The sequence below is a fragment of the Lycium ferocissimum genome, chromosome 5, assembly GCF_029784015.1.
Source record: "Lycium ferocissimum isolate CSIRO_LF1 chromosome 5, AGI_CSIRO_Lferr_CH_V1, whole genome shotgun sequence".
NCBI lineage: Eukaryota > Viridiplantae > Streptophyta > Magnoliopsida > Solanales > Solanaceae > Lycium > Lycium ferocissimum.
In genome coordinates, this window is record NC_081346.1 from 10,660,640 (window position 1) to 10,687,346 (window position 26,707).

Here is a 26,707-nt window from a genome sequence, read left to right on the forward strand (position 1 = left end):
CTGTTGAGCTATCATCACCTATGAGTAATTGGGTAAATGAAAGTGCAGACAATATTTGGTCACCTGGGATATTTGCAATACAAGAACTATAAGTGCAACTTCCTTAAAATACTGGACGTTGGAATAATAAATTCACTCACTATGGTAGCTCTGTATTCCCTTCTAAAAAGAAGCTTCCCTAACTACTTTTTGGTCTTGAGCTTCATTATAAATTTACTCAATGTGCTACAGTTTTGAGTTTATAGGTTCTAGATCCTTGAAAATGAAGTTTATTGGGTTATTGATAATTTATTTATACACATTTAAGTGATTTTAGAAATAAATACAAAATTTAAGTCAAACCTACTGGGTTCTGCCAAACCTATAGACAAAATTGTAGCTCCGCCATTCTATTACTGTATGATATTTTTACATATTACAGTAGATAATTAACTCTTCTAACAAACATTTTTTAATTTATTTGAGGAGAAGAGGGGGACTGATCATGGATTAGCACACTAAATGAAAGATTTTTACCAACACCACTACAGTCTAAGCTTTGGTACGTTCTTTACTTTAATAAGTTTAGGTTATAGACAATTATTTATTCTTGCAGGTTTACTTTAACCTGAATGCGTAAAAACATTTTATATAACCGTGTTGAAATTCCTGTGATTTTTTAAACATACACACACAATTACGATACACTATTAATGTAATGTAATTTAATATGTTAGTTACTTACCATGTATTTTTACTTACAAATTAATGCTTATTAAGAAGTTACTATAATCATGCTAATTGTGTAAATAATTTTACAGCAGTCACTATATAGAATTTTAGTTCGATTTCTTCGGACTTAAGTTTTACGCACTAATTAACTTTACACTACTATTAATTAATTAGTGCACAAAATATATATATATATATATATATATATATATATATATAAAATAAAAAATAAAAAATAAAATACAAAAAAGTTTTAAGTTTTAGATGATTACACTTAAATTTCTTAATAAATATTAATTAGTAATCTCGTAAAAATATACTGAGTGTAAAAGAATTTGAGATTTTTTTGACAATGAGTGCAAATATCAGTTAAATCCGAAAATAAAATAAAATAACGAGAACAACAGTACTTCCTTTTCATGATCATCAGGGGCTGCGCGCAACAAAACTTTATTCAGGTACTAATTCATTTGTTTATAGACACAAGTTTCTCTCTCCACTAAGCATCAGCTCCATCTCTCCCTTTCCGCCTCTTTTTCTCCTTGTTGGTATCATAACGACGTACTAATTAACAGCAGATATATATAGTAATTAGCATACTAAGATTAACTGATGGAGGAAATGTACCAATTTGGTTACTCGGATGATCATAATATGCAGGCGGCATATTTTGGATCGGTCCCCATGGGATATGGATCAGCTACTAATTCAGTAGTTGAGACTTCTTCTAATTTACAAGAAGATATTCAAGCAAAGATCTCTTCGCATCCTTTATATCCTAAGCTTCTTCTTACGTACATCGACTGCCACAAGGTAAATTAAATTATTTTCTTTTTAGAAATGAAAAGGAAATTGAGAGAGAGAGAGAGAGAGAGAGAGAGAGAGAGAGAGAGAGAGAGAGAGAGAGAGAGAGAGAGAGAGAGAGAGAGAGAGAGAGAGAGAGAGAGAGAGAGAGAGAGAGAGAGAGAGAGAGAGAGAGAGAGAGAGAGAGAGAGAGAGAGAGAGAGAGAGAGAGAGAGAGAGAGAGAGAGAGAGAGAGAGAGAGAGAGAGAGAGAGAGAGAGAGAGAGAGAGAGAGAGAGAGAGAGAGAGAGAGAGAGAGAGAGAGAGAGAGTCCTCAAAAATTTAAGTTAGTACTTAAATATTTTTAATCTAGCCCATGCAAATTAAATTGATGTCTCACTACACCCTAGACCTTCCCCCTTTATCAGAGGAAAAAAAGAGGGAAGAAAAGTCTGTAATACTGTCTCTCTATAGCATTTTAAACTTACTTAATAAATAGTTAACACAACAGGCAAAAGAAAAAAATGTTAATGACAGGCAAAGTTAAAATTCTTCAAGTAGGCCTAGAGAGAGATAGACAAAAAAAGGAGCTGTTTTTACTAATTTTTTGGTTTTTGTTGGAAAACTGCTAGCCAGCTAGGAGCAAAGTTCAGCTTTGCTTTTAGGGTTTTGAATTTCCAGTACTACTATATGATATGATGTGCACCTTGTAGGGTTAGGGCTAACGAAGACCTTGGTGATAAGATATGGAGTTGTATATTGTCCCTTCTTCTTTGACATTTTTCATCAGGAAATAATCGTTATGGTATAATGATAATTTGCAGGTAGGAGCACCACCTGAGATTGGTAAAATGTTTGACAATATTGTCCAAGAAAATGATCTTCATAGGAGATCAAGCAGCAGCAGCAGCACTGCCTTAAATGGACTGATCAGCGACGATTCTGAGTTAAATGATTTTATGGTAAATAGCTTCAATTCCTCTTCTCTCTCTTTTTTTTTTTTTTTTTTTTTAAATAAAATAAAATAAATATATTTTCTATATTACTTGGGGGTTAGGGATTGGGGATCTATATATGTGTGTGTATGTGTTTGTCCTTATAATATCTTCTTTAGTGATTAATGGTGATGTACTGCGCAGATAACTTACTGTGATGTGTTAGCTAAGTTCAAGTCCGATCTGGCAAGGCCTTTCAATGAAGCAACTACTTTTCTTAACGATATTCAAACTCAACTTACCAATCTCTGCACGACAAGCAATATCTCAGGTCGGTCTCCCTCTCCCTCTACACATACATGTGTTAATTACAATAGCTTTTAGTTCGTTGGCATGTTAATAACATCACAAATGCTCGTGTTTTAGCCGGACAAATTACTACCTAACCGGTACTCTCTGATCCAATTTATGTGGCATTTTTCGTTTTATGAGATTCAAACTATCTGAACTTTGACCGACATTATTTTAAAAGGTATTTTTTCATCATATTGACATAAGAAGAATTGCAACTTATGGAATTTTGAATATCCATAATTTTAAAATATTAAATTGATCCAATCCAATTTTGCTTCAGAAATTAGTCAAATTGACTCTCGAAAAAGAAAAGTACATAAATTGGGACGAAGGAGTACATGAAATGAATGCTTTTTAAACACTCATTGTATCCGCTATAATAACAGCTATTAACCGTTAGAAACAAGATTACGGTGTTCTATACTTTTCTTTTTAGTTTGGTTCAGAAGGAACTAACAGCTCTTTCTATTAAGAAAAATAGACCTTGAGCCTAATTCAACTAAAAGATTTAGATCATGAGGTGAGATTATCGAGAACCATATAAGGGGATAGATTTACCCTATTCAAAACCAATATGGGACTAATCAAACACCCTCTACAAATCGAGGACAATATATCATGGAACCAAACATCGGGTAAATCAAGAAGTGGATGTGTCTGATTTTGATATCATGTGAAAATAAATCTTGAACACAACCCAATCCCAAAAACTTGCTCATAATTTGAGAATTATCCAAAACTACGTAAGAAGACCAATTACATGTCACAACAGACATGAGACTATTATAACACTATATTTATTAAGTTCTTCGTTACAACATTCTCATTTTGCAATCCCTCATCAGAGAAATGTCATACCACAAGATTCAAAGAGTATTTTTGATTTATTATGCACCTTTAGTTCAAGGTACCACGAGATTCAAAAGTTCTTTTCATCTTCTTAAAATTTTAGGTCAAATCAAAATAAAACACATAATATAATACTTTCTCCGTCTCAATTTATATGGCACCATTTGACTAGGCACGCAGTTTAAGAAAGAAAGGAAAACTGTTGAAACTTGTGGTCCAAAATAAGTCTTAGATACTTGTGTGGTTATAAATCATCTTATAAAGTTAAATTGTTTCTAAATATAGAAATGTGACATTCCTTTTAGACAAACTAAAAAGGAAACTATGTCATATAAATTAAGACAGAGCGAGTATTACAATAGACAAAGTAGTATTTTACTTTAATTTGTTTATGGCTCAAATGCTTCTAATTACTTTTGTTCTCGGGCTCTGTTGTTGTTTCTAATAATAATGGTGAAAGTAAAAAGAAGAACAGTAGAAAAAATAAAAAAGTGAAATGCAGAAGGTGAATCATTTACAATAGAAAGAGCAAACATTCTGAATATCGTACAAGAAATTAAGAAAATATAATAAGTTGATGACCTTGAATCAGATATAATGTCCAAATTTATGAGTGCTTTGCACAGTTGCTGGGTGTAGGAAGCTCTTTTTTAGTTCAATCGACACTTCATAGCTCCTTGAATTTATCTCCATAAATGGGGTAAAAAAACACATCTGCTATCTCACGGGCTCTGAGTGACTTGACATTTCCTAGGTGCTTCCATGTCTGGAGAAAGCAATTACAATGTTTTTCAGTAGATTCGTCTGAGTTTCTTCCCGTTAATTTCCAAGTTCCGACTCCTCCAAAAGTTAAATAAAGATTTTTCTCTTAAATCTGCCTCTCGTGTTATAGATATAATTAATAAACTAAAAGTGCGTTTTGATCCCTAACAATTTAAATTCTTTGATGAGATGATCACACTATTCAATGAGATATCTAGTGGTAGAGGCGAAGCTATAATCTTTAGTTTATGGGTTCTGCATCACAATTTTTTTTACTGGGTTCTGAATAAATTATCTGTATATATTAAATGAATTTTTTTAAACACAAATTTGAGATTTGAGCCAAAGTTATTAGTTCTGCTAAACCGGTAACAACTACTCTCACTCGGCCCATGTCTAGTGGCAAAGACATGAATTTTAATAAGGGAATTCAAATAAATACAAGAATGTCGCACTTGAGATTTGAACCTACAGCCTAAAGTAGTTTTTAAACACCCTTTTAGCCACTAGTGGAAATTACTTGTATGTCAAGGGAATTCAAGAGTCTATAAATATAAGAGAAAATTATATTTACCGTATTACAAGGCATATTTTTTTCCAACGAATCCTTCAACTCCTTTCTCAATAGGTAGCCCACTCCCGAGAGCAGACATATGTCTTGTGTCCGAGTCTTATCATTAAATACTTTTTATAAAAAATATTCTCACTTGGTTCATAAAAAACAATAAGTCCTGCACATAACGTGTCCAGCTTAAACTTTTAAATGAGAGGAAAAGTCACGTTGGTTGGAAGGAGTTGTGGGCAGCTCCTAATTAATGCACATAATTTTTATTTTTAAAAAAAAAAAGATCTTGCCTAAAATGGAGAACCCTAATATTAAGTGGGGAGAATAGCAGAGGGAATCTTAGCTTGTTAATTATAGTCAGCATGTGATATAGTGGCAGAATCAAGTACAAGAAAAGTTAAGGTCCCAATACATCTCCATAATCTTGTCGTCCTCAGACATCCAATAGTTTCAATCTTCGATTCATCATTGTCTGTTAAGCTCTACTTTAAGGCCTTATAACTTATATGGAGTAATTAAATAGTATAAAAGTGATGGCCGTATGTATAATATATTCAGTTAGTACACACAGAAGTAGATAAATATCTCCAATACTTTTAGTTTTTATTTGCTTTTGTTGCTTCGGTTAATCAAAAAGAATAATGGTTATAGTTAAACAAATGGTGTGGTCTCCTGAATAATTTAAGCATCATCCAGTCTAGAAAAGCTGTTATTCCATGCATTGTTGAAGATAAGTAGTTGAGAGATTATGAATTTTAAATTTATAATATTAACAGATCAGATGTGTAAAGCTTATGATCCAGGTTTCAGAAGATGGATTTCAAAAAAAAAAAAGGGGGGACTGCATTCCATGCATAGAAGAATTCCTTTAGGGTTATTTGGGGCTTGCTAAGTAAACTAGTACTTCCTCCGTCCCAATTTATATGGTACGTTTTGAATTTCGGTGAGTCAAACGAATTGTTCTTTAACCACGATCCTTTTATGTCTTTTAAATATTTTAAATGGTCAATTATTATGACTTATGCTAGTAATTATTATGTAGTTTTCAAATCTGCAATTCTATCTCAAAACACCCTTCACTCCGTGTGGCGATGTCACTGCCTTTACAGGTTTAATATTACCACTTCAGTTCTTTTTTTCATCTATGAACTTCATCTTAGTCGGCCTAGTAGATTGTTAAATCAAAAAATTAATATGGCTTATAATAGTCTGTTTGGTCAAATTTTAAAATCTGTTTATTTTTAAAATGTTTTGTCATAAGTGTTTTCAATGGAAAAGTATTTTGAAGATAGCAGTTTGTGTTTATATAATCAATTTAAAAAACACCTCTAACAATATTAGAACAAGATTTGTGCTTGGTCAAGGTTCCAAAAATGTTTTTGGGGAAAACTATTTTTCTTAACTTCTGAAAAATAACTTTTGCTACTACTTAAAAAATTTATTCTCTTAAAAGCTTGGCCAAACTCTTTAACTCTCTAAAACAAGCACTTTTTTTTTTTATCCGGGAAGTTTGGCCAAACAAACTATAAGTGTATTACTTATTTAAGAACAATTTTATAAGCTAAAAAAGAAAAAGAAAAAGAAAGAAAAAACTGCAGTGCTCATTAATTAGCCATTTACCTTGTTTGCTTCCTTTATCTGAGAACTACAGATGAACTGATCACATAGGTACTTCAACTTGAGCAATAAAAGAAAACATGAAAGACGAAAAAGGAAAAAAGGTACAAGATATAGCGCAGAATTCAGGTTATGTTAGATTAATGCAACCATTTGTTTGTACAATACAACCTATAAACTTTCTTTAGGGCGATAATTTGTCTATATTGAGTATTTACATCAGCTAATGAATATAATATCAATTTTGTCTACCAAAAGACGCTTCTGAACTAAAAAAGCTCTCCGTACATTTCATGACCGTTGCAACATAACGGTAATTTTTCCTAGACTTTTCCGAGTTTGAGAGACGCGCCGCCCCATGGGGACGCCGGGGGGTCAACCGAAACCGGCCCGTCTCTCACAGAAAACACACCATCTCAATGATACGACTTCATCGGATTCTGAAATTCCAAGAAAAATCAACTTTGCAAATGCTATTCTTACTTCTCCGGATCAAAACACAACGAATAAGAGTCGATTTGGGGATCCATCTATGGAATCTCGAATCGCCTCCCATAACGGAATATCAGCAGTCATATTCAAAGCTAAAGATTTCAATGGGGTCATGGCTGAAGAGTGCAAATTTACCCTCGTTGGTAAATTCATGAAATTCATACCACATATTAAGAACATTAGGTCGAAATTTGCAGAGAAAATCACTGTGAGAGGTACGCCTAGAATTGGAGTCTTTAATTATCGCGCTGTCTTCTTGGCTTTTACCAACAAAGACGACTTTGAAAATGTTTGGTTTAGATGATCCATTGAGATTGAAGGCCAAGTTATGTGGCTTGAGAAATGGAATCCGGACTTTAGACCAGATGAAGATTCTCCAATCGTACAAGTTTGTGTTCTTCTTCCTGAATTACCTTTTCATTGTCATGCTTGGCATTACTTGAAGCAAATTGTTAGAGCTCTAGGTATTCCTCTATCAATGGATGCTGCCACTGATTACAGGACTAGACCGAACATGCCTAAGGTTAGGGTTGATGTTGATCTTACTAAACCCAAAATTAATGCTATTTGGGTTGGGCTTGAAGATGAATCTTGCCCTCTCAAAGATTTCACTCAAAAGGTTGAGTATGAAAATCCTCCTAAATTTTGTGTTCATTGCAAAATTTTGGGGCATTCTATATTACAGTGTAGAAGAGTAGAACAGAGGAAAGAAAATGATAAGACTACTAAGGATGATGGATCCAAAAAAGATGGGGAGAAAGATAGTGAACAACATGAGAATGAGGTGGATAGCAATCTAAGGAGAAGTAGTGAACAACATGAGAATGAGGTGGATAGCAATCTAAGGAGAAGTAAATGAGAATGACAAAGAGATAGAAGCTACTTCTCCACAATGTATTTCTGATAAAGATTATGGCAAAAACATCCATAACAACAGCGTAGAGAATGGTAAGGAAGGGGAACAGAAAGAGGCTTCTAGCAAGAGCTTCAATCACAAAGAAAAAAAGAAGAAAGCTCCCAAGAAGATTACAAAGAAAAAAAATAAGGTTGTTTTAAGACTGTAGGCCCTGGAGAGATTGCTAAAAGGAAAAAAAATAAGAAAGTCAATTCTGCATAATCAGCAAGTTGATGAACAAAGGAAAGATGGACAGGAGGGGGAAAAAGGGACAGATGAACTGCAACTGAAGGATTACACTGATGAAAAAAGAAAAGAAGAGATTCTTTAGCATGATAAACAAAACAATGATATTAATACTCATGGGGATATCCATGTAGATATCATAGGTGTAATGCTTAGAAATTGTACAGAACACTACCAAGTCAGGTAGCTCTATACATTATATCTATTGAAATTGGAAGTGATGCCAATGGGGATTATGCAGTTTGGGACCTTACAGAGGATGGTAATTATTTAAATGATCTAGCCTGGGAACTGATCAGAAAACACAGAAATATTGACACTTATATCAATGAAATTTGGCATAGAGCAATTCCTTTTAAAATGTCCTTCATCTGCTGGAGAATGTTATTGGACAAATTGCCTTTTCCTAGAGCTTGGAATAATGCTAATACTAGCACTCAAGAAAGAATTGATAGTGTTTGCTGTTATATTCCTCAGGCTAAACTATGCAACATGTAATGGTAGACGGTAAAGCTGTAGAATGCATTTGGAAAGCTATGGGTGCTCCTGTTGGTATTACTCATCATCATATGCCTATTACAACTGTCATTAGCAACTGGTAGATTTCAAGCCTAAGAACAAAGTGCATAAGTTGATTCTGCAAGCTACTCCAGTACTGATATGTTAGGAAATCTGAAAATCCTGGACTGCATGTAGATATGGAGATAAAAGCATATTTTATCATTACAAGATGGTTACTCAGTGTACTTGGAATATCAAAGCACTGATACAACAAGCATTTCCCTCTGTTACAACAGAAGAAAATTGGCCAAACTTATGCAACAAAGTGGAAAGACTCAGTCCCATGATGAGATGTACTCCAACTGCTTGGGAAAAACCTTGCACTGGTATGGTGAAACTTAATACTGACGGGAGTTTCTTCAATGACACCAAAAAGGCTAGTATGGGAGGTGTTGTAAGATTTGATAATAGACATTTCATTTTTGCTTATTCAATCCCAATTGAATGCAACAGTAACAATCAGGCTGAAGCACTGGCTGCTCAGTATGGTATCACCTAGTGCATTCAGACAAGGATACAAATAACTTGAGACTCAAGCATGAACAGCACCTCCAGAATGATCAGCCAAACTCAACATCAAATTTCACACTGTTTTAGAGAAGCCAATCAGATGGCAGATTTCATGGCTAAATTGGCTACTAAGTGGAAATAGGACTTTATATCATTCTCTACAAGATCTTCCTAGAGAGGCAAAGGGACTACTTCAACTAGACAATTGGCAAACTCCTACATTAGGAGAAGATATGAGAAGTGTAATTTTTTTGTAAGTTAATTCCTTTGGTAGATATGAAAAGGGAACTGTATAGGCTAATCCATTTTCTTAAAATTGTATTCTTTAATCTTCTTTTGTAGGTTAGAGGCAAGGTTCCATGTCCCCCTCTAACCAATATAAGTTTTCTGTGACTTAATATAACATGGTAGGGATCAAGCCAAACGCCCCACACCTTAGGTCCACAACCTAATGGTGATGGCTTAATTTAAAAAATAATAACAAAACCTATAGGATTCTCTGACTCTGAAACGACATAACGAACCCTACGCCTTTGTCACGAGGTCACTTGTCGTTGTCCTTATACCATATATCTTCATTCTCCTTAGTACTCATAATGAATGTCTCTGATTGATTTTACGCAGTTACAAACCCAAGTGGTCGTAGAGTCAAGGAAAAAGAAGTCCAAAATCGTACCTGTACTTGTTTAAAATTGAAGAAATTTTAATTTATCATCCGTTAAAATTTTTGCATATTTGTAGCATAGTCGTTAATAAAAAGTATTGTCTTTGACCTAGTAATTTCATTTAAAAAAAAAAAAAAAATTAGCAACGGACAAATTCGATAGTCAAATAGCAAAATCTATAGCTAATTATATTTGGCGACGGATTACCACAAATTTCTGTTAGTTACGACCTAAGCAACGTATTAGTAACGAAGTTCGTAGCTAATTTCAATTTTTTTATAGTGTTTACAAAGCTCCGATATGAAATGAGTGGACTCCATGTATACCTCAGCTTTTGGTTATTCGCATATTAAAGCTCCGCTAGGGATTAAGACAAAAACAAGAAATTTTTTCCTTCTAACAATGGGTAAGATTAGACCAAAAGTCCAACGAAGGGCGAAATTATTCAATTTCAAATAGTAGATAAACAAATTTGACCATTTTCCTAATATTAATCATTAGCCGTTTGTTTTTTAATTCCCAGTGCATGTTATAGTCCATATATTAGGAAATCTAATTTTAACTGCTTTTTTTTTTTCTTTTCTTTTCTTTTATGTTGGGTACTTTAATTTATTTTGAAAGAAGAAGGAGCGGAGGCGGAGGCGGAGGCTGAGGCTGAGGCTGAGGCGGAGGATGGTTATACAATTGGTGGTGGTGGTGGTGGTGGAGAGGCTAATAATGATCAGAACAAGAGTACTAGTGATGAAATGTGCAGGAGGAGTGAAATAAAGGATAAGTTAATGAGCAAGTACAGTGGATATATAATAAGTAGTCTAAAGCAAGAATATTGCATGAAGAATAAGAAGGAAAAGTTACCAAAAGAAGCAAGGGAGATATTGCTAAACTGGTGGACTACTCACTACAATTGGCCTTATCCTACGGTAACCATTTCATTTATTTTGCAAATTGAATTCTTTTTATTATAATTTGTTTTACGGATCGGGTATTGGGTCAGATAAGAAGTTTTTTCGGTGTGCAATAAGCTGGATTATGGGGTGTATGTATTGAAAACATTTTTCTAAAATGAAATGGTTTTGTTGTCTAATTTCTGGTGTTTGATAAGTAGCAGAAAATATTGTCCCCTTTTTTTTTTTTTTATTTTATATAGAAAGATAAGAGGTTTTTTTTTTGGTTTGCAATAAGCTGGATTAGGGTGTGTATGTATTGAAAACATTTTTCTAAAATGAAATGGTTTTGTTGTATAATTTCTGGTGTTTGATAAGCAGCAGAAAATATTGTCCCGATTTTTTTTTTTTTTTAATAGTTAAGGAAAATAATATGAGAGTGAAGAGGAATGGGGTGTTGAGGCGAGCGGGTTGGGCGTTGGGCGGGGGGGGGTTAGATTATCAATATAAAGGTCATTTATGGAACTTGTTCTCTACTTTCACTAGGAAAGTCATTTTTCTGATTTTTAACAAACTTGTTTTCTTAGAAAAAATTACTCCATTGTCTAAAATATTTTGACCAGCCAAATATGAAAAGAGTGAAAAACTTTTTCTGAAAAATATTTTACTCCATACCAAGCACATTCTTAGTGCTTTCTATTTCTTGGCTTAAAGAACTAGGTGTCGTCTTAATAAGTGGCCGGATATTTCACTTTCCAACTTGAGCGATATTTTGAATGAAATAACAAAATATAAATGACTTTTTCGGTACAAAAGAAAGAAATATGACTTTATTCACCAATTTTCAGTACAGTGACCGTTTGAGTAATGAACTCGAAAGCAGTACAGTGTTTAAGTAATGAACTCGAAAGCGGAATTAAACTTTTTTCTTTTACCATTTTAGATGTAAACATTTATTATTCTATCAACAAACGAAAATGTGAATATAACTGTTTTTGAACTTGCTGAATTGCAGGAAGTAGACAAAGTATGTCTAGCTGAATTAACAGGTTTAGATCCCAAGCAGATTAACAATTGGTTCATTAATCAGCGGAAACGTCACTGGAAACCTTCAGAAAACATGCAATTTGCTGTTATGGAAACCCTACATGGTCACTTTTCTCAGTAATTTATAGCATAGGAAAGTATATCTCTTTCCTGAAATGTTTCTTAGAAGACATTTTAATTTGTTCTTGGTAACAAAATTATCCTAATTCAATTACCTGATCTGATTACATCAGGAATAATCTTTATCGTTCAAACTCCAAGTCTCATAATGTTACAGAATTTTAGTAGAAGGTATATAGATTCAGGATTTTAAGGGGATTCATCATGAATCGACAAATTTTATATTGGCTGTCAATCTACCACAACACGCTATTTTATCCGGCCGGGGTTAAGACCGGCAATGTAAGCAAGCTCATACAGGTGGAGTTCGGGATTTTAAATGAGTATCAACTAACTACTCGCATGTAAGCATAGATATAAAAAAAGCTTAATGCATATGCGGCCCCTGCGCCCGCTCCTTTAAAGGGAGGCGGCTTGAAAGCTTACCTTATTATTAGAGAAAGGTTTGGAACCCTAACCAACGTTTTGGATTTTGGAGTTTTCGCCCCTGGGGGGGTGGGGGGGGGGGGTTCTATGGAGCAAGTCAAGTCTCCCATTGCTTTCGCAAACCAGTGGAGACAACCCCCAAAAAAACGAATTTTCCACGCGGCGATCTTTATTTGAAATATGAGCCGCTAAAATTTCTCCCTTTTGAATGTATTTACCCCTATATTTAGTCCCTTTTTACCATTTTGGCATCTCAACTACGTGTTGTTCCTATTGAACTCCTAAACTCGTCATCAAGTATGTCTATCAAACTCCCTAAATCTAATTTTTATTAGAAGTAGAAAATAAATTGAGGAAATGAAGGTTGAGTAATAGTTTAGACATGTTGTAAGTTATTCTTTAGGTCATGGATGTATTAGAATCTGCTGGTTTGCTCTTCCACTGTCAGCTTAATTAAGAGCTACTCTTTTTTCCCCTCTCAATTGTTGCTAATCTAAGTTAAAAGATAACATAATTAAATTAGAATATATATTAGCATGTTCTTCAGATCAAGCATTTAAGACTATATCATTTGACATAAGTCGGATTATGTTTGATACCTTGACGATAGCGTTTAGGGGTTAATAGAAAACACTTAATGAGATGTCAAAATGAAAAAAAAGGGATAAATTTAGAGAGCCGCATATGCATTAAGCCTATAAAAAAATTCAACGATAACTACATACATAATTACGTACATATATAAAATTCTCGATTAAAACGACGGTCGCCCTTTGTCGGCTGCTAAAAAGGTGGATTCGTCCCTGATTTTAGTTTTAGCAAAATAGAAATGAACAAAATGATATAGATAATCTATTAACAGAAAAGTTCAAAAATATCCAAAAACCAACATCTTGAATTATTACCATACACCGTTAAGATTTAAGAGCAAATAAGCTGTGATGGAACTTGGAAATTAATACTAGCCATTGATATTACCTCAACTCTCTGTTTCGGAAAAAGAACAAAATTGCATCGAAATCATTGACATTACTTTCAACTTTCCCCAAACGGGGTAGACCCCCGTTATTTTCTTCTCTCTTCCTCTGCAAATTTTTACTTTTTACAACACATTTATGCATTCTCATGTGTATTCGCATAAAGTAAAAAGAGAGAGGAAGAAGAAGAAGGAGAGGTGGAGAAAATTGAAGATAAGTCGACTTTTAGATATTTCCATAATAACATATTGAAACTTTAATCTTTTCATTCCTTCGCATGCTCTGTAACAAATATGTTTATTTGTTACAGAAATACCAAATGTACATGGAATAGAGTAGTTTAGGATAAAAAAAATCAATCATTGTCTCTTTAATTCTTTTTACATAAACAAGGAGGAAAAACAAATTCCTATTTTAATTTAATGCCTATTGCACCAAGATACCTTGAATATGTCACGTTCGTCTCCTTAATTTCCTTCATCTTTATGTTATCTCCCTCTCTTGCTGATCCAAGAACTACCATAGCTAATATTTCTTGCAAACCCCTTACAAATGTGGCGATTAACACCAATTTATTCCCTAAATACATGGAAGTCATGGGAACTCTCGATGATTTTATTTCGGAGAATAAGTCTGCAACATATGAAATGAACACAAATGAACCCGATATTTATGGATTAGCGAAATGCCACAACGATCTTTCTCAAGACGAATGCAAGCTCTGTTTCATCGAAGCAAAAAATAAGCTCACCAAATGCATTCCTGCGCCTGGTGGCTCTGTTTATTTAGACGGTTGTTTTCTCAGATACGACAATTATAATTTTTTCGACGAGAGCATACAGAAGAATTCTTCGAGTTATGCTTGTGGTGTTCCCACGGATATAACAAACGATCAGTACATGAAAAGGGATTTTGCAGCAAGAGTTGATCGTGCAATCGCGAATGTCACGAGCATGTCAATAGTAAATAGTGGATTCGGGGCAACGGTTGTGAAAAGCGGGTTGCTTGCTATTTATGCATTAGGGCAATGTTGGGATTATTTGGGACCTGAAGAATGCACTAAGTGTCTGAATAATGCTGGAGATATGGTAAGAAAATGTTTGCCTGCTGCTGAGGGAAAAGCCATGAATGCTGGTTGCTATTTGAGATACTCTTCTAATAAATTCTTCAGTGATGGAGCACTAGTCCTCGCTGATAAAGGTAACAAAAAATGTGAAAAATCAAACAAAAGGATTTTTTTTTTAGATTATTCCACGTTAGTTTAGTGAATGGACTGGAGTTTCCTTATATGGTTTTGGACAATTCTCATGCTAGCTTTTGTGGTTGAATTAGACCTAATGTCCAATTTCTTAATGTGGTATCAGGGTCGGGTTCAGTTTACCTAATGTTGAAGTCGTATGTTATATCATCCGCGCTTAAGATGTCTATTCTTGGGAGTGTAGTGTGTTACATTGTCTCATATTGGTTGAGGTTATGGGATATTGTCTCCTTGTAAGATTTTGGAAAATCTTCGCCTCCTAAATTAGCTTTGCTAGGCCGAAATGCCCATTTTCTTAACAAATTTAATCGCTAATTTGGATATTTTCTAGCTTACTTTTGGGCCCTTGTTCATCTTTTTTCCAGGACCAACAGAGTGTAAGGATGCATGGATAATTGCAGCGATAGTATTATCGTCTATCTTGGGACTATTTGCTATTTTAGGAGCTTTTCTAGGCTACCGAAGATATTCTAAGGACAAAGGAGGTATAGTTCTTTAATACTACATATATTATGTCTCTTCAAATCTTGAATTCTATATACTAAATTTCTGTTTGTTTATGTTCTGATGGATCTTACCTTAATCGAGACATATATAGGTACAAAAAGGGTTCATAAGATTCCACTGGCTCTCGAGACATCGAAACTAAATTTCAAGTATGAAGTGCTCCAGAAAGCAACAGGGGATTTTGATCCCTTGAACAAGTTAGGCCAAGGAGGATCTGGTTCAGTATATAAAGGGATTCTTCCTGATGGCAAAACTGTTGCTGTGAAAAGATTATTATACAATACGCGTCAATGGGCGGAGGAATTCTTCAATGAGGTCAATTTGATTAGTAGCATTCAACACAAGAATGTTGTGAAATTATTGGGTTGTAGTATAGAAGGACCAGAAAGTCTTCTGGTTTTTGATTGTGTATCTAACAGGAACCTTGATCAAGTGCTATTTGGTAACGATTTTTTGAACTTAGCCTAATTAGTTGTTTTTTTTTTTTTACTCTTTTTGTTGGAGCATATACGATAATTTGATTGATTTTTATTGAAGATGAGAACAAGCGTCAATTTTTAAGCTGGAAAGAGCGGTTTGAAATTATATTGGGAATAGCCGAAGGGCTTGCATATCTTCATGAAGGAAGCAAAGCAAAGATAATCCATAGGGATATTAAAAACACTAATATTCTGGTTGATGATCAACTCGTTCCAAAGATTGCTGATTTTGGACTTGCTCGACGTTTTGCTCCCCATAAAACTCATGTCAAAGACGGAGTTGCGGGAACCTTGTAAGTTATCAGTATTCAAATTTTCATTTCTTAATTATTCAGCTGAAGATTGCTAAAGTGCTGATAATATGATTATAATTCTGCTGTAGGGGATATTTAGCTCCTGAATATCTTCTTCAAGGATGTTTAACAGAGAAAGCAGATGTTTATTCCTTTGGAGTGGTGGCCATAGAGGTTGCATGTTGTATAAAGAGCAATGTCTTTGTGAGCGATTCTGGATCAGTTCTACAATCTGTAAGTCTCAAGCCGCCCTCACTTAATCGAGTTTTGAAGACATAATATAATGGGCTTTTTTCATTTTTGGCCCGTCGGCCAGAATTAATTACGAGCGCTGGCTAAAATATACAAAACATATACACTGATTCTGTATATAATATGTATACTTTATGTATATTTATACTAAATAGACAAAACATGTGCATTTACCAGCTATTATTTTTTGGAGCGGTCCAAAAATGTAGTTTTCCCAAATATATATTGAATATAATTCCGTAATCAAAAGTGTGTTCTCCTTAACAATTTAAGCTTTTAGATGATCAGTTGGTCACATAGTTCGTGCTTCGTCCTTTAACTGTTTCTGATTGCATTGCCATTTACATGACCATAAATAAAGCATGGTTTTTAACTCTTGTAATAGGTGTGGAGAAATTACAAGTTGAATAAGATTACTGAGTCCATAGACAGCAGGCTGATGAGTGATTTTCAAGAACAGGAGGCATCACGCGTGCTTCAGCTAGGGCTATTGTGTACACAAACTAGAAGATTTTCACGACCATCTATGTCTCAAGTGGTAACGATCCTAAGAAATGAAGAAATTGAAATTCCAGTGCCAGTGCAACCTCCATTCCAGAACTCAAGTTTACTAGCCCCTCCAGATACAAGTAGTCCGTCCGTAACTAAAGATAGTTTCTTCTCAGAATGGTATTCCACTGATGGGATTTCTATTCAATCTTCTGAGTTTGCTAGCTTATCTAGCTCTCAATCAAGTGATTTTTCGACGAGTGAAAACAGTAGACTCTTGAAAATTTCTTGAGGATTTTGGTTGCTTACGATTACTCATGGATTTACATTAGTCCTCCCCAGGGCAATGAACCAAGATCAATGATTTGGAATTGACCCTAGCACATATGTAAACTTTCTGAGCAGAGCCTTGACTTACTTGTAAATCACATCGTTTCTTTCGTTGGTGTAACTGTAACTATATAATTCAAGAGGATGAAATAGATTGAATCGATAGAGCTTTTGTCTATGGAAATGTACATCGCCAGTACTGAAAAATGCAATTTCAGTTTCTTGTCCTGATAAAATGATCTTAGTAGTTGATAGCTACTCTGAGCCTCTGAAGCAGAGACTTAATATTGACTTCCAAGAAACATAAAATTCATGGTGGTGACAGAGGCAAAAATATGCTACTTGTCCTACTGGACACTAGTCTTTTAGATAAGAAAATAACATAAGAGAAGTTGAATTTGAGTTGCATAACTTTTTTCTAAGCATTAAGAACATTTTTCCATGGTGATGAGATCTTTGGGATCCTATAAACATGATGAGTTACAGTATTTCATAAGTTTTGATGATTGACAAAAGACCCAAGGACCAGGTCCTCCATCAGGTTGCATGGGAGTACTGCCCGGTACTTAACAGCAGCACAACTGTATGTGTAGTAGAAACTAAAAGCCCTTGGAAAGTTACCACTCATGGTCACATGTTCCTCACATGCTCTCTATTTGGTCTCATATTTATACAACATGTTGGACATTATTTGACCTAACACTTGAAAACCTAAAAAGATTAGACTCTTACAAGTGCAGCCACCACAGTTCTTCTTCTGGGGGCTTTCAAGAACAAGCTAAGACAGATTTCAAGGGCCAGATCTCAACAAAGGAAGATGTTTTGAGTCCTAGAATTGTCTAGTCTTTATGATCTCTACATTGTAAACCTACACTTCTTTAAGAAGAGTTTCGTAGGTAGTTTGTCTTTATCAAGCTTTTGTTGTAAACACTTGGCTAGAGTTAGTCATAGTGGTGTGAGGATTCAGCTAGAGTTAGCTAAATTAGTTTGGTGGTTGACTAGAGTTAGTCAAAGAAAGTGCTTGCAATAGAGTTATTGTAAGGGGAGGGATTAAGAGGTTAATTCCTAGGTTGCAAAAGCTTGTAATCTGAAACATTGCTCAGTTTAGTGAAGTTGGAAATCCTACTGGGGTAGGTCGTGGTTTTTAATCCCTTGAGCAAGGAGTTTTCCACATAAATATCTTGCTTTATTTACTTTCCATCATTATCTATGAAAATGACTTAGGGACTGTGTCCGCTTAGGCATTTTGAAAGTGAACCTTCAGGTGGTGAACACTAAAAGGGTGGACTCATAGGTTCTATCAAAACATATTTCATATCTGAAATACATTCCTTTAATGTTCCTAATAAGATCTATGGAGCATTTTATAGTAGTAAGCACTGGGTTTGCACTTTTGTCCCTATTTTGTGTTGGTCTTTAATTTTTTCCCCTCATAACAAACAACTTTTTTGCGGTGCATAAATTTATATTTTCATATCATAATATCAACAAGTTATGCCCAGCACAAGTAAAGAATATATGCTCCGCTAGGCATAGATTCTATTGCCAACGGATAAAAATTTAAAGACCAGCCCATTTGAAGGACAAATCGTGCAATTTCTTTGTGTTCTGAAGCTTTGTCAACAAGGGAGTCCAATTTAGGCTACGAAAACCGGGTACCGTTGTGTGCATATTCATTGGCAGGTTTAGCACTTACTAAAACCACAACTACATATGGTTCACAACATAACTAAAAACACAACTACATATGGTTCACAACTTATTTTCACAGGTGGAGTCTGAGGAGAGTAGAGTGCAGGGGCGGACGTAACTTATGGCTAGGGATGTCATCCGACACGGCTTTGTCGAAAATTTTAATTAATATTTATTTCTATAATCTAGAAAAAGAACATAATAGTATAACTATAATACAAATGACTCTGCTTACACAAAAGACTATTTGGCTTGCTGGTTTGGTGGCTCATTACTGTACTGTATGCCTAGGGATCGAATCCACTCTATACCTTTTGCACGAGCATTTTTTATAATTTTCTTTAAGGGTTGATGGCTAAATAAAAGCAGGTTCCAAGTAAGGATCGAACCCAAACACCGTTCTTACTAAAAGCCAAAAAATCCCAACCAATATTAAATATTTTGAAACGAAGTTTAAGGTGAATTATATACCAAGCTAAACTTAAAACCTTAACTTGAAAAAATTACTCATTATTCCCTTCAGTTTGTTCATTTGTTCTCTCCACTTTAAATGTCGACACCGCTTACGAAAAATCTTGCGTATGCCAGTGGTAGAGTGTACCCGACTTTTTACCCTTGCCTCCCGGAAAGGTTCACCACTAGTTCAATTCCTACTTAAAAAGAAATTGATCTTTGTCTCTTATTTTGGAATATATGAATGCTAAATTTGTAATGCTACAAACCATATAAAGGAAACACCATAATTAAGTTCCCTAATAAGCAAAATGTTCCATATATTTAAAAGTAGAGTATCTATTTTCGGAAGTCTTCATATGGTAAACATTTTATTTTATGACTAAACAGATGAGCATCGACTCAGATCTCAGACTATATTTATATATCAAGTATTACTTATTTGTTTAATGCTGTGGCAGGCCAACTTGCCTGCCCAAAAATATGATATTTTTTATTTTAGTGTTTTGCCCGTTGCCCTTATCCCTAAGCATGTATTCTAGCACCTTAGTTGTTATAAAACTCTATATAAGGCAAATACAAACCCTAGCAAAAAGCCTCGTTTCATTGTTCGCCTCCTTTTGTTCTTTCTTTTTTTCTGAAATATTTTCCATTTATAGCAATTTTTGTCTTTCACAATGTATGGATTTTTGTTAAAGTTCATGTCTCTCATATAACATACATCAGTGTAAGTCACTTTTTTGTTTTTGCCTTCTACTGCTTCTTTGAAGCTGCTTTGCATTAAATTTTTCTATATCATTGTTTTACGTATGGAAAAGTTGAAACAGATAATTAATTTTCCATTTTTTGAGTTTTATTTGTGAAATTATGTGCAAAATCTTCCATCCGCTTGCTAAACAATAATGAGCAAAGCGGCCATCTTTTGCGCAAATGAAAATAATGCTTTGAAAAACTAGGCACCCTTTATATGGTGTACTTTTGCTGGATCTAAAAGGTTTACATTATTTATATGTTTGACCTTCCTAGATTCAAAGAGCAGACATTGTGTTTAAATTCAAAGTGCAGAAAGTTTTTATATTCAAAGTACAGAAATTGTTATCTATTACTATGCTGAAATATATCTTCCACATCCACTAAGAGGCAATTTTTCTTTGGAAGCGATTTTTGTGTTATACTTAACTCTTTATAACAGCTTTTTAATTATTTAACTCTTTATAACAGCTTTTTAATTATATATGATAACATCTATCATTATAGAGGTGTATTCTTTGTAAAATTACCCCTATATAACTACCTTATTCGAATATTATAACCAAGAAACAATCTATTAATTGTATTTTATTTGAGATATAGTTCAAACGAGGTGAGAAATTAAAAGATTAAGGTGGAAACTTTTTGTATTCTGTCATTTTCCACACAAAAATAGAATGAAAAAGCTGTTTGTTGGGAATTTTTGTCTAAACAATCAAATAAGATGTAAATATCAAATGTTGTTATTAGTTTACCACCCATCCCTGTAACAAGCCAAAAGAAATAAGAATTGACTGTACTTTCTTTTGATAGAAATAGCGGCACAGAGTAGAAGAATCTAAATCAAATACTCCGTATGAATGAGACATCTAAAAGAAGAGGGTCAAAATGAATTAAAAAGACGAAGGTGATGAAAAGATTCTTATATGTACAGCCCAATGGCTCGCCTAGTCCACAAATTGGAACGCTTCACTGCTATAATGGGATTGCCAGTTTTTTTTTTTTTAATAGCACATTTATCTTTAAAGTCTACTAAAAAAAGGTCAACAACGATTATATTTCAATTCTAAAAATAGTCGGATTGAGTATAGAGATTCTTAAGAGATCATAACAATGGTCGTCGGTGGGAGATAGAAGGTACCTTACAATAATTAGTCGAGATGCCCGCAACCTAAACCAAACATGGTTATAAAATTAAAAAAAATAGCCAGGCGGCTGAAAAAAAAACTCACCCTCCTATTCGTAATCATTTGTATTTATTACCCGACTATACTCAATATATACAAAGTGTATAGTCAGTTTAAGAAAAGTGTAAAAGCAATGTGTAACTTATATATAGTCGAATACCAATGCGGGTACCGTAGAGTGGAAATCAAAAAATGTGTAACGTATATATTTAGACAAACTGACAGATTATATTGGCTAAAATTTTCAAAAATTAAAAGTTGAGGTTATTTTAACTTTTAAGTTGGGCTGCAGTATAGTGTAAGAATTCCAATTTCTATTAATAACTATTTTGCTCCTTCTTAATTCCTTTCGATCCAAAACTAATTAAGGATACTACTGACTGAAAAACTTAAGGATAGTACTAAAAAGTTATTACAGATATTCGTATAAATCAATTCTTGTTGAACAAAAAACACTTCGCTCCGGCACTGTTGGACAAGTAGATGACGCCAGTGGTTCTCCTATAATTTTCTTTTGTGACAATACACATATAGGCACAAATAGTCAAATGCTTTGTCCATGTTTTACTAGGTAGGTTGTCATAAAGGGTCCGTTAATATTTATTTTTTTTTTGTTTCCCCAGTGTCCGGTATTAATGTCCCAACTAAACCGAATTCTCAGGAAAAGTGCTCCCTAACAAGATTATAGGTTTCAAACCCGAGCTCTTTGATTAAGGGTGAAGGAATCCTATCCATTCCAACACAACCCTTGACACTAAAGCTTCATAAACAGGATCACCCATTTTCTCTAACGTGCCACAAGAAGAAGGATCATAAGTTTTTTTTTTCCTTAACCAAAGGTCTCAGATTTGAGTCTTGGATCACATTTGATAGGAGTGTTGTACCCTTAATGTGTAGACTTTCCAATATGAATCCGAATTTAGTCAAACCCAATGTATATACTGGACACCAAATGGGAAACTAACAAAAAAAAAAGGAAGTTTTTATCTCGCATTTGGTAAGCCTCTAAATAAAGTGTGGAATATAATGCTCTCACTAATCACTATCTTATACTGGGGAACAGGTTAATTAAATAAGTTATTAGGGGTTAACAATCCTCCGAAAAAGGGAACCAGGATACAAAGATGCCCTATTTCCCTTAATATTGACGTTGCTAAGAATCAAGAGAAGTTTAGCCATAGTCAAATTTAATTAAGTAGTACATTGTTTTAAAGCATCCAGCTAATATTAGAGTAGAGCTCGATATTGCTTAGCCTGCTCCTTCACTCGTCTCTTATACTCAGCTTTATCCTGCAAAAATGATAGCCACATTATTCATGATAATGACAATTCAGGGAAACACTTTTATCAGGAATCTATGAGATTATTTCTGGACAGCATTCATCATATCCCCAAATGCATATTTTTATCACAAGTACTGCAACATGGAAATTAAGAATCATTTGACTAAACGAGTTCATTTAATCATCACTTGATTCACTTCTACAACCAATTAGTGGCTAGAATTACAACATTGTGGATTTCTAGTACCCTGCAAATTAGTTGTTACGAGGCAATATGCATAGATAATCCAATTGACAACGTCGTAAGGATTAGATATTAAAAAAAAATCCACGTAAGTGTTGAACGTCAAAAAAATAAAAAAAAAATTGACCAAATACACGTCAATTTCAAGTAGAATACCTGCTGCATATAGAGCTTATTACATTCAAATTGTGCTGAAGAACTGGGATTTGGCTGGTCGAGCAATTCTTGGATACCCAACAAAATTTGTTTAACTGTAATCGCTGGACTCCACCCCTAAGAAAAAGTCAATTGCGACAATTGAGAGCTGTGAATACAACTCAGCAACATATAAAATAACACAATGGCAGCAACAAGTAGTACTTACAGCGCCGACATTGAGGATGGACAAACATACATCTCCTGAAGGATAGACATTTATATGAAAGAAACCTTTAGGAAACTTGCACTTCGGGGGTTGGCTAGGATAGTCTTCACTGAAGTGCATTGTCAGCGGATAGTGACCCCCCTCCCAATCAGTCTGCAAAATTTGAACACATCATTCTTGACAATCAACTGAAGGAATACAATAGGGAGAAGAGATCTAGGGAAAAGAAAGGGATTTTGATTACACAAGCAAAATATATGTCGCACTAGGAATTATCTAGCCTTAACTAAATTTCCAAAAAAGAAACTGAAACGAGAAGCTTTTCACAAGCAATGTGGGACAGATAGATGGAATAATCACGGGAAGTTACCAGTAGCCTCCTGTAATCATTTCATCACTACATTTTTTCGTGTGACCCGGCGGTTATGTTGCTCAGGCCTCTTGCTTGTCTAAGGCAACCAACATGAACTCTGATTCGATCCAAATATTAGTGCCCCGGAGATTCTTCATATTTCCAAAATTCAAAGTCAATTCCAATGAACTTGAGTGTCTATCACAGTACCATGATATAGAATCTTGTACAGGGGAGGGATAACTATGAAGTGTCCTCCTAGCACAGATAGAATATGCTTTTGTAATTAGAAATATTCCAACAATCTAGTACAGGACGGAGTTTGTTCTATTCTTCGTCGGAGCAGGGAGTTTTTATTAACTCCTCTGACTTCTGTATGTACGAAGTAGTGATTGATGTATAACAAAAAAAAAAAAAAAAGTAGTGCCTGTCTTCTTCAGAGCAGGGAGTTTTTATTAACTCCTCTGACTTCCGTATGTACGAAGTAGTGATTGATGCATAACCAAAAAAAAAAAAAAAAGGTAGTGCCTGTCCCAGAACAACAGCAAATTGATTCAGGTCTAACGCTAAGTCGCTAACAAAGTCATCATTATTTACACCTCTAAGATGATCAAACAGATGAATACTTCGCAGACTTCGTGCACTTTCTCATAGATTTCGGTCATTCACCTGGAACTAATGAAAGAAAAAGAAAGACACATTTCAAACACCACGAATCCAGATTTTCACTTTCGTCCAAATGTCCTAAAAGTTCAAAATTTTTAATCTTGACACAAAATAACCAGACCATACATTCAGTTTAAGCTGGCATGTACATCCCTTATGCAATAAGTGGATGCTGGACTAGACTGGTCACTTATAAAGGAGGACACTAACAAACGTGGTATCAGTGATTGTAATGCCCTAGCTCAAACTGTTGGTAGATTCAACCCCATCAGTTCTATCTTGAATCGAGCCATACTAAACAATAAATATAATCAACATACAGATAATTAGTTGTAAAGAAAACATTATGAATAAATTTGTTACTTTTTCTAGCATTGCATATACATATCTTTCTCTCCACTGTGCCCTTTTTTAACTAAAGCTCACACTTTATGTGTGCTTGCGTCTAAAGCCCCAATAGACGTGAAGCATTATTTAAAGCTTTCACCTTCGAAAACACAGGTAGCAAATAGACAGGGCCAGTAATACAGATCATAAGGACTACGACAGAAACTAGCACAAGCACTCGAATCATGTAAAAAAGATCAGATTTTTTGTAAAAAAAAATACCAGTGTACTGATGCCAAGTAAATCAATTTAAGAACTCAACCACGATGTAACACACAGAGAAAATAGTAGTAAGTAAATCTCCAGTACAATTGAAGGAACAAATGCAGAAAATTTAACATGACCCAACTCACTATTGAAGGAACCATAAGTTGCATCCATTGCCAGTATTGGAGGTGGAAGAGTAGATATTACAACAAAAACAACATATACCCAGTGTAATCCCACAAGTGGGATCCGGGGAATACAGTACCCCTACCTTGGCAGATAGAGAGGCTGTTTCCGATAAGAGTGGAAGAGTAGATTGAGAGGGAAATGTTAGAGAAACAGAGGAAAATTCAACCTTCTTTTTCTTGTTTCACTCAAGTTCCAGTGTCAGTTAGTACAACTTAAGGCGCTTCGCATGAGCTCACACATATATATATATATATATATATATATATATATATATATATATATATATATATATATATATATATATATATATATATTTTGGTGTTCATTTTTAATTTTTCTATTACGAAATGTGGTCCCCTACAAAATGTACTTACCCAGCCACAACCTTGGCTAGTATGCATTTTGGGCCCATGACGAACATCAGTAAAAGAAAATTTTAAAAAAATCACAAAAAGGGCAGTAAAGAAACAACGGAAGAGAACTTACCCCAGGTTTACCAGGAATAGTACAATGCCAAACCATCAAATTGACAGACCCATCAGGACTAGTCTCCGGCTTTGCCACAAAACCCTAACAATAAAATTGACATTATTGCATCCATCTTATTCTGATTCACCTACAAAAGTCCCGCCTTATTTTTTCTGGACTCGAATTCCAAACTTGAATTAAAGATATAGAATTACTCACCGCCCATCACAATCTTGAATTTTCTTTAAAAAAAAGAAGAAAAGTAAGATGTTAAGGGAACGCACATGTGGGTGATTTTTACGCCATGCTTTCCTCTCCTCAGCCAGACGACCACGCGCGATTCCACCAACCATCTTTCCTTCTCTCAATATCAATAATAATAATAACTCAAGCCCAAAGGGTTTTATTTATTTTTGTGGGAAAACGAAAGGGTACTATTTTCTTTACCAAAAAACAAAAGGGTCCTATTTTCTCTGGGAAACCAAAGGGTTTTATTTATAACTTTTATGCACTCTTTTATTACTGTAAAATCTTATTCCCACTGGTTTACGCCAAATTAGTAGATACGTGTATTTTATATGCACTAGTCTCTGTGCACGCTATTCCCTGAATATCATTATCAAGCAAAGTTAAATTATAATAATATCTCTCAATTTTAAGAATATTTATTTATTTATTAAATAAATTTGAGTTAATTGATCACAAAAGTTAAAATATATTATTCTTAAAAAAATCAAGTCCGCCAATCGTCGTAAATATTTATGACTTCATGGTAGTTTTCATGATGAAATGTTTATACAAATTCAACTATTTTATTTTCTTTCAACATAAAAATGTATATCTTCCGACTTGCAAGTTAATCAAAAGTTTATGATAGCTATTCTTGTATCCACCTATTTTATTTTGAGTATATCTGTATTGATTCCAACAAAAATATTTTAACCGGTCGTCATTCAACTTTGAATTTATCACGCAAAAGTCATTTTTTATTTTTTTATTACGTAAAAGTCATCCAATTTAAAGTTTATCACACAAAAGCACTTTTCTGTTTTTTCACTTTTAAGTGATAAATTCATCAAGATTATAATTTTATCAAACATTTACTATACTCATTATCTTAAAATAAAAACGGTACTTAACTTTAATGAACTCTTATTCTATCTTTTAAGACCAAACATATATATGAGGTAATCTAAAGATACCTAAACCTTCAAATAATAACCTAATAATTGTCTATGTTAAATTTTTTTCTTTTAATACGGACAAAGGCACTACTAAAAAAACTGTATTTTCCGACCTAAAAAACCGACCTCAGTTGAGGTCGGAAAATAACCAACCTCATGAGTTCGGTAAAGTCGTAATATTAATTTTTCGATATTTTTAAAAATAAACCGACCTCATGAGGTCGGTAATATTGTACCAAAATTTCAAAAAATAAAGTACCGACCTTTGTAGGTCG

The 26,707-nt window shown here is 34.3% G+C and overlaps 3 protein-coding genes across 3 annotated transcripts; 2 read left to right on the forward strand and 1 right to left on the reverse strand.

The window, feature by feature from the left end:
* Positions 1-1,113: 1,113 nt before the first annotated feature.
* LOC132055951 (homeobox protein knotted-1-like 6) lies at positions 1,114-12,175 on the forward strand. Its single transcript, XM_059447982.1, has 5 exons — positions 1,114-1,524; positions 2,318-2,455; positions 2,633-2,759; positions 10,566-10,864; positions 11,844-12,175. The coding sequence occupies exons 1-5, from the start codon at positions 1,324-1,326 to the stop codon at positions 11,994-11,996; spliced, it is 918 nt and encodes a 305-aa protein (XP_059303965.1). The 5' UTR covers positions 1,114-1,323; the 3' UTR covers positions 11,997-12,175.
* Positions 12,176-13,323: 1,148 nt separating this feature from the next.
* Positions 13,324-17,190, forward strand: LOC132055944 (cysteine-rich receptor-like protein kinase 42). The gene is made up of 6 exons (XM_059447974.1): positions 13,324-14,598; positions 15,022-15,141; positions 15,255-15,605; positions 15,701-15,935; positions 16,025-16,169; positions 16,573-17,190. The coding sequence occupies exons 1-6, from the start codon at positions 13,821-13,823 to the stop codon at positions 16,966-16,968; spliced, it is 2,025 nt and encodes a 674-aa protein (XP_059303957.1). The 5' UTR covers positions 13,324-13,820; the 3' UTR covers positions 16,969-17,190.
* Positions 17,191-22,135: 4,945 nt separating this feature from the next.
* On the reverse strand, positions 22,136-25,726 carry LOC132055945 (SUMO-conjugating enzyme SCE1-like). The gene is made up of 5 exons (XM_059447975.1): positions 25,533-25,726; positions 25,267-25,350; positions 22,980-23,132; positions 22,772-22,888; positions 22,136-22,378 (listed from the first exon to the last, which is right to left on the reverse strand). The coding sequence occupies exons 1-5, from the start codon at positions 25,599-25,601 to the stop codon at positions 22,316-22,318; spliced, it is 486 nt and encodes a 161-aa protein (XP_059303958.1). The 5' UTR covers positions 25,602-25,726; the 3' UTR covers positions 22,136-22,315.
* Positions 25,727-26,707: the final 981 nt, after the last annotated feature.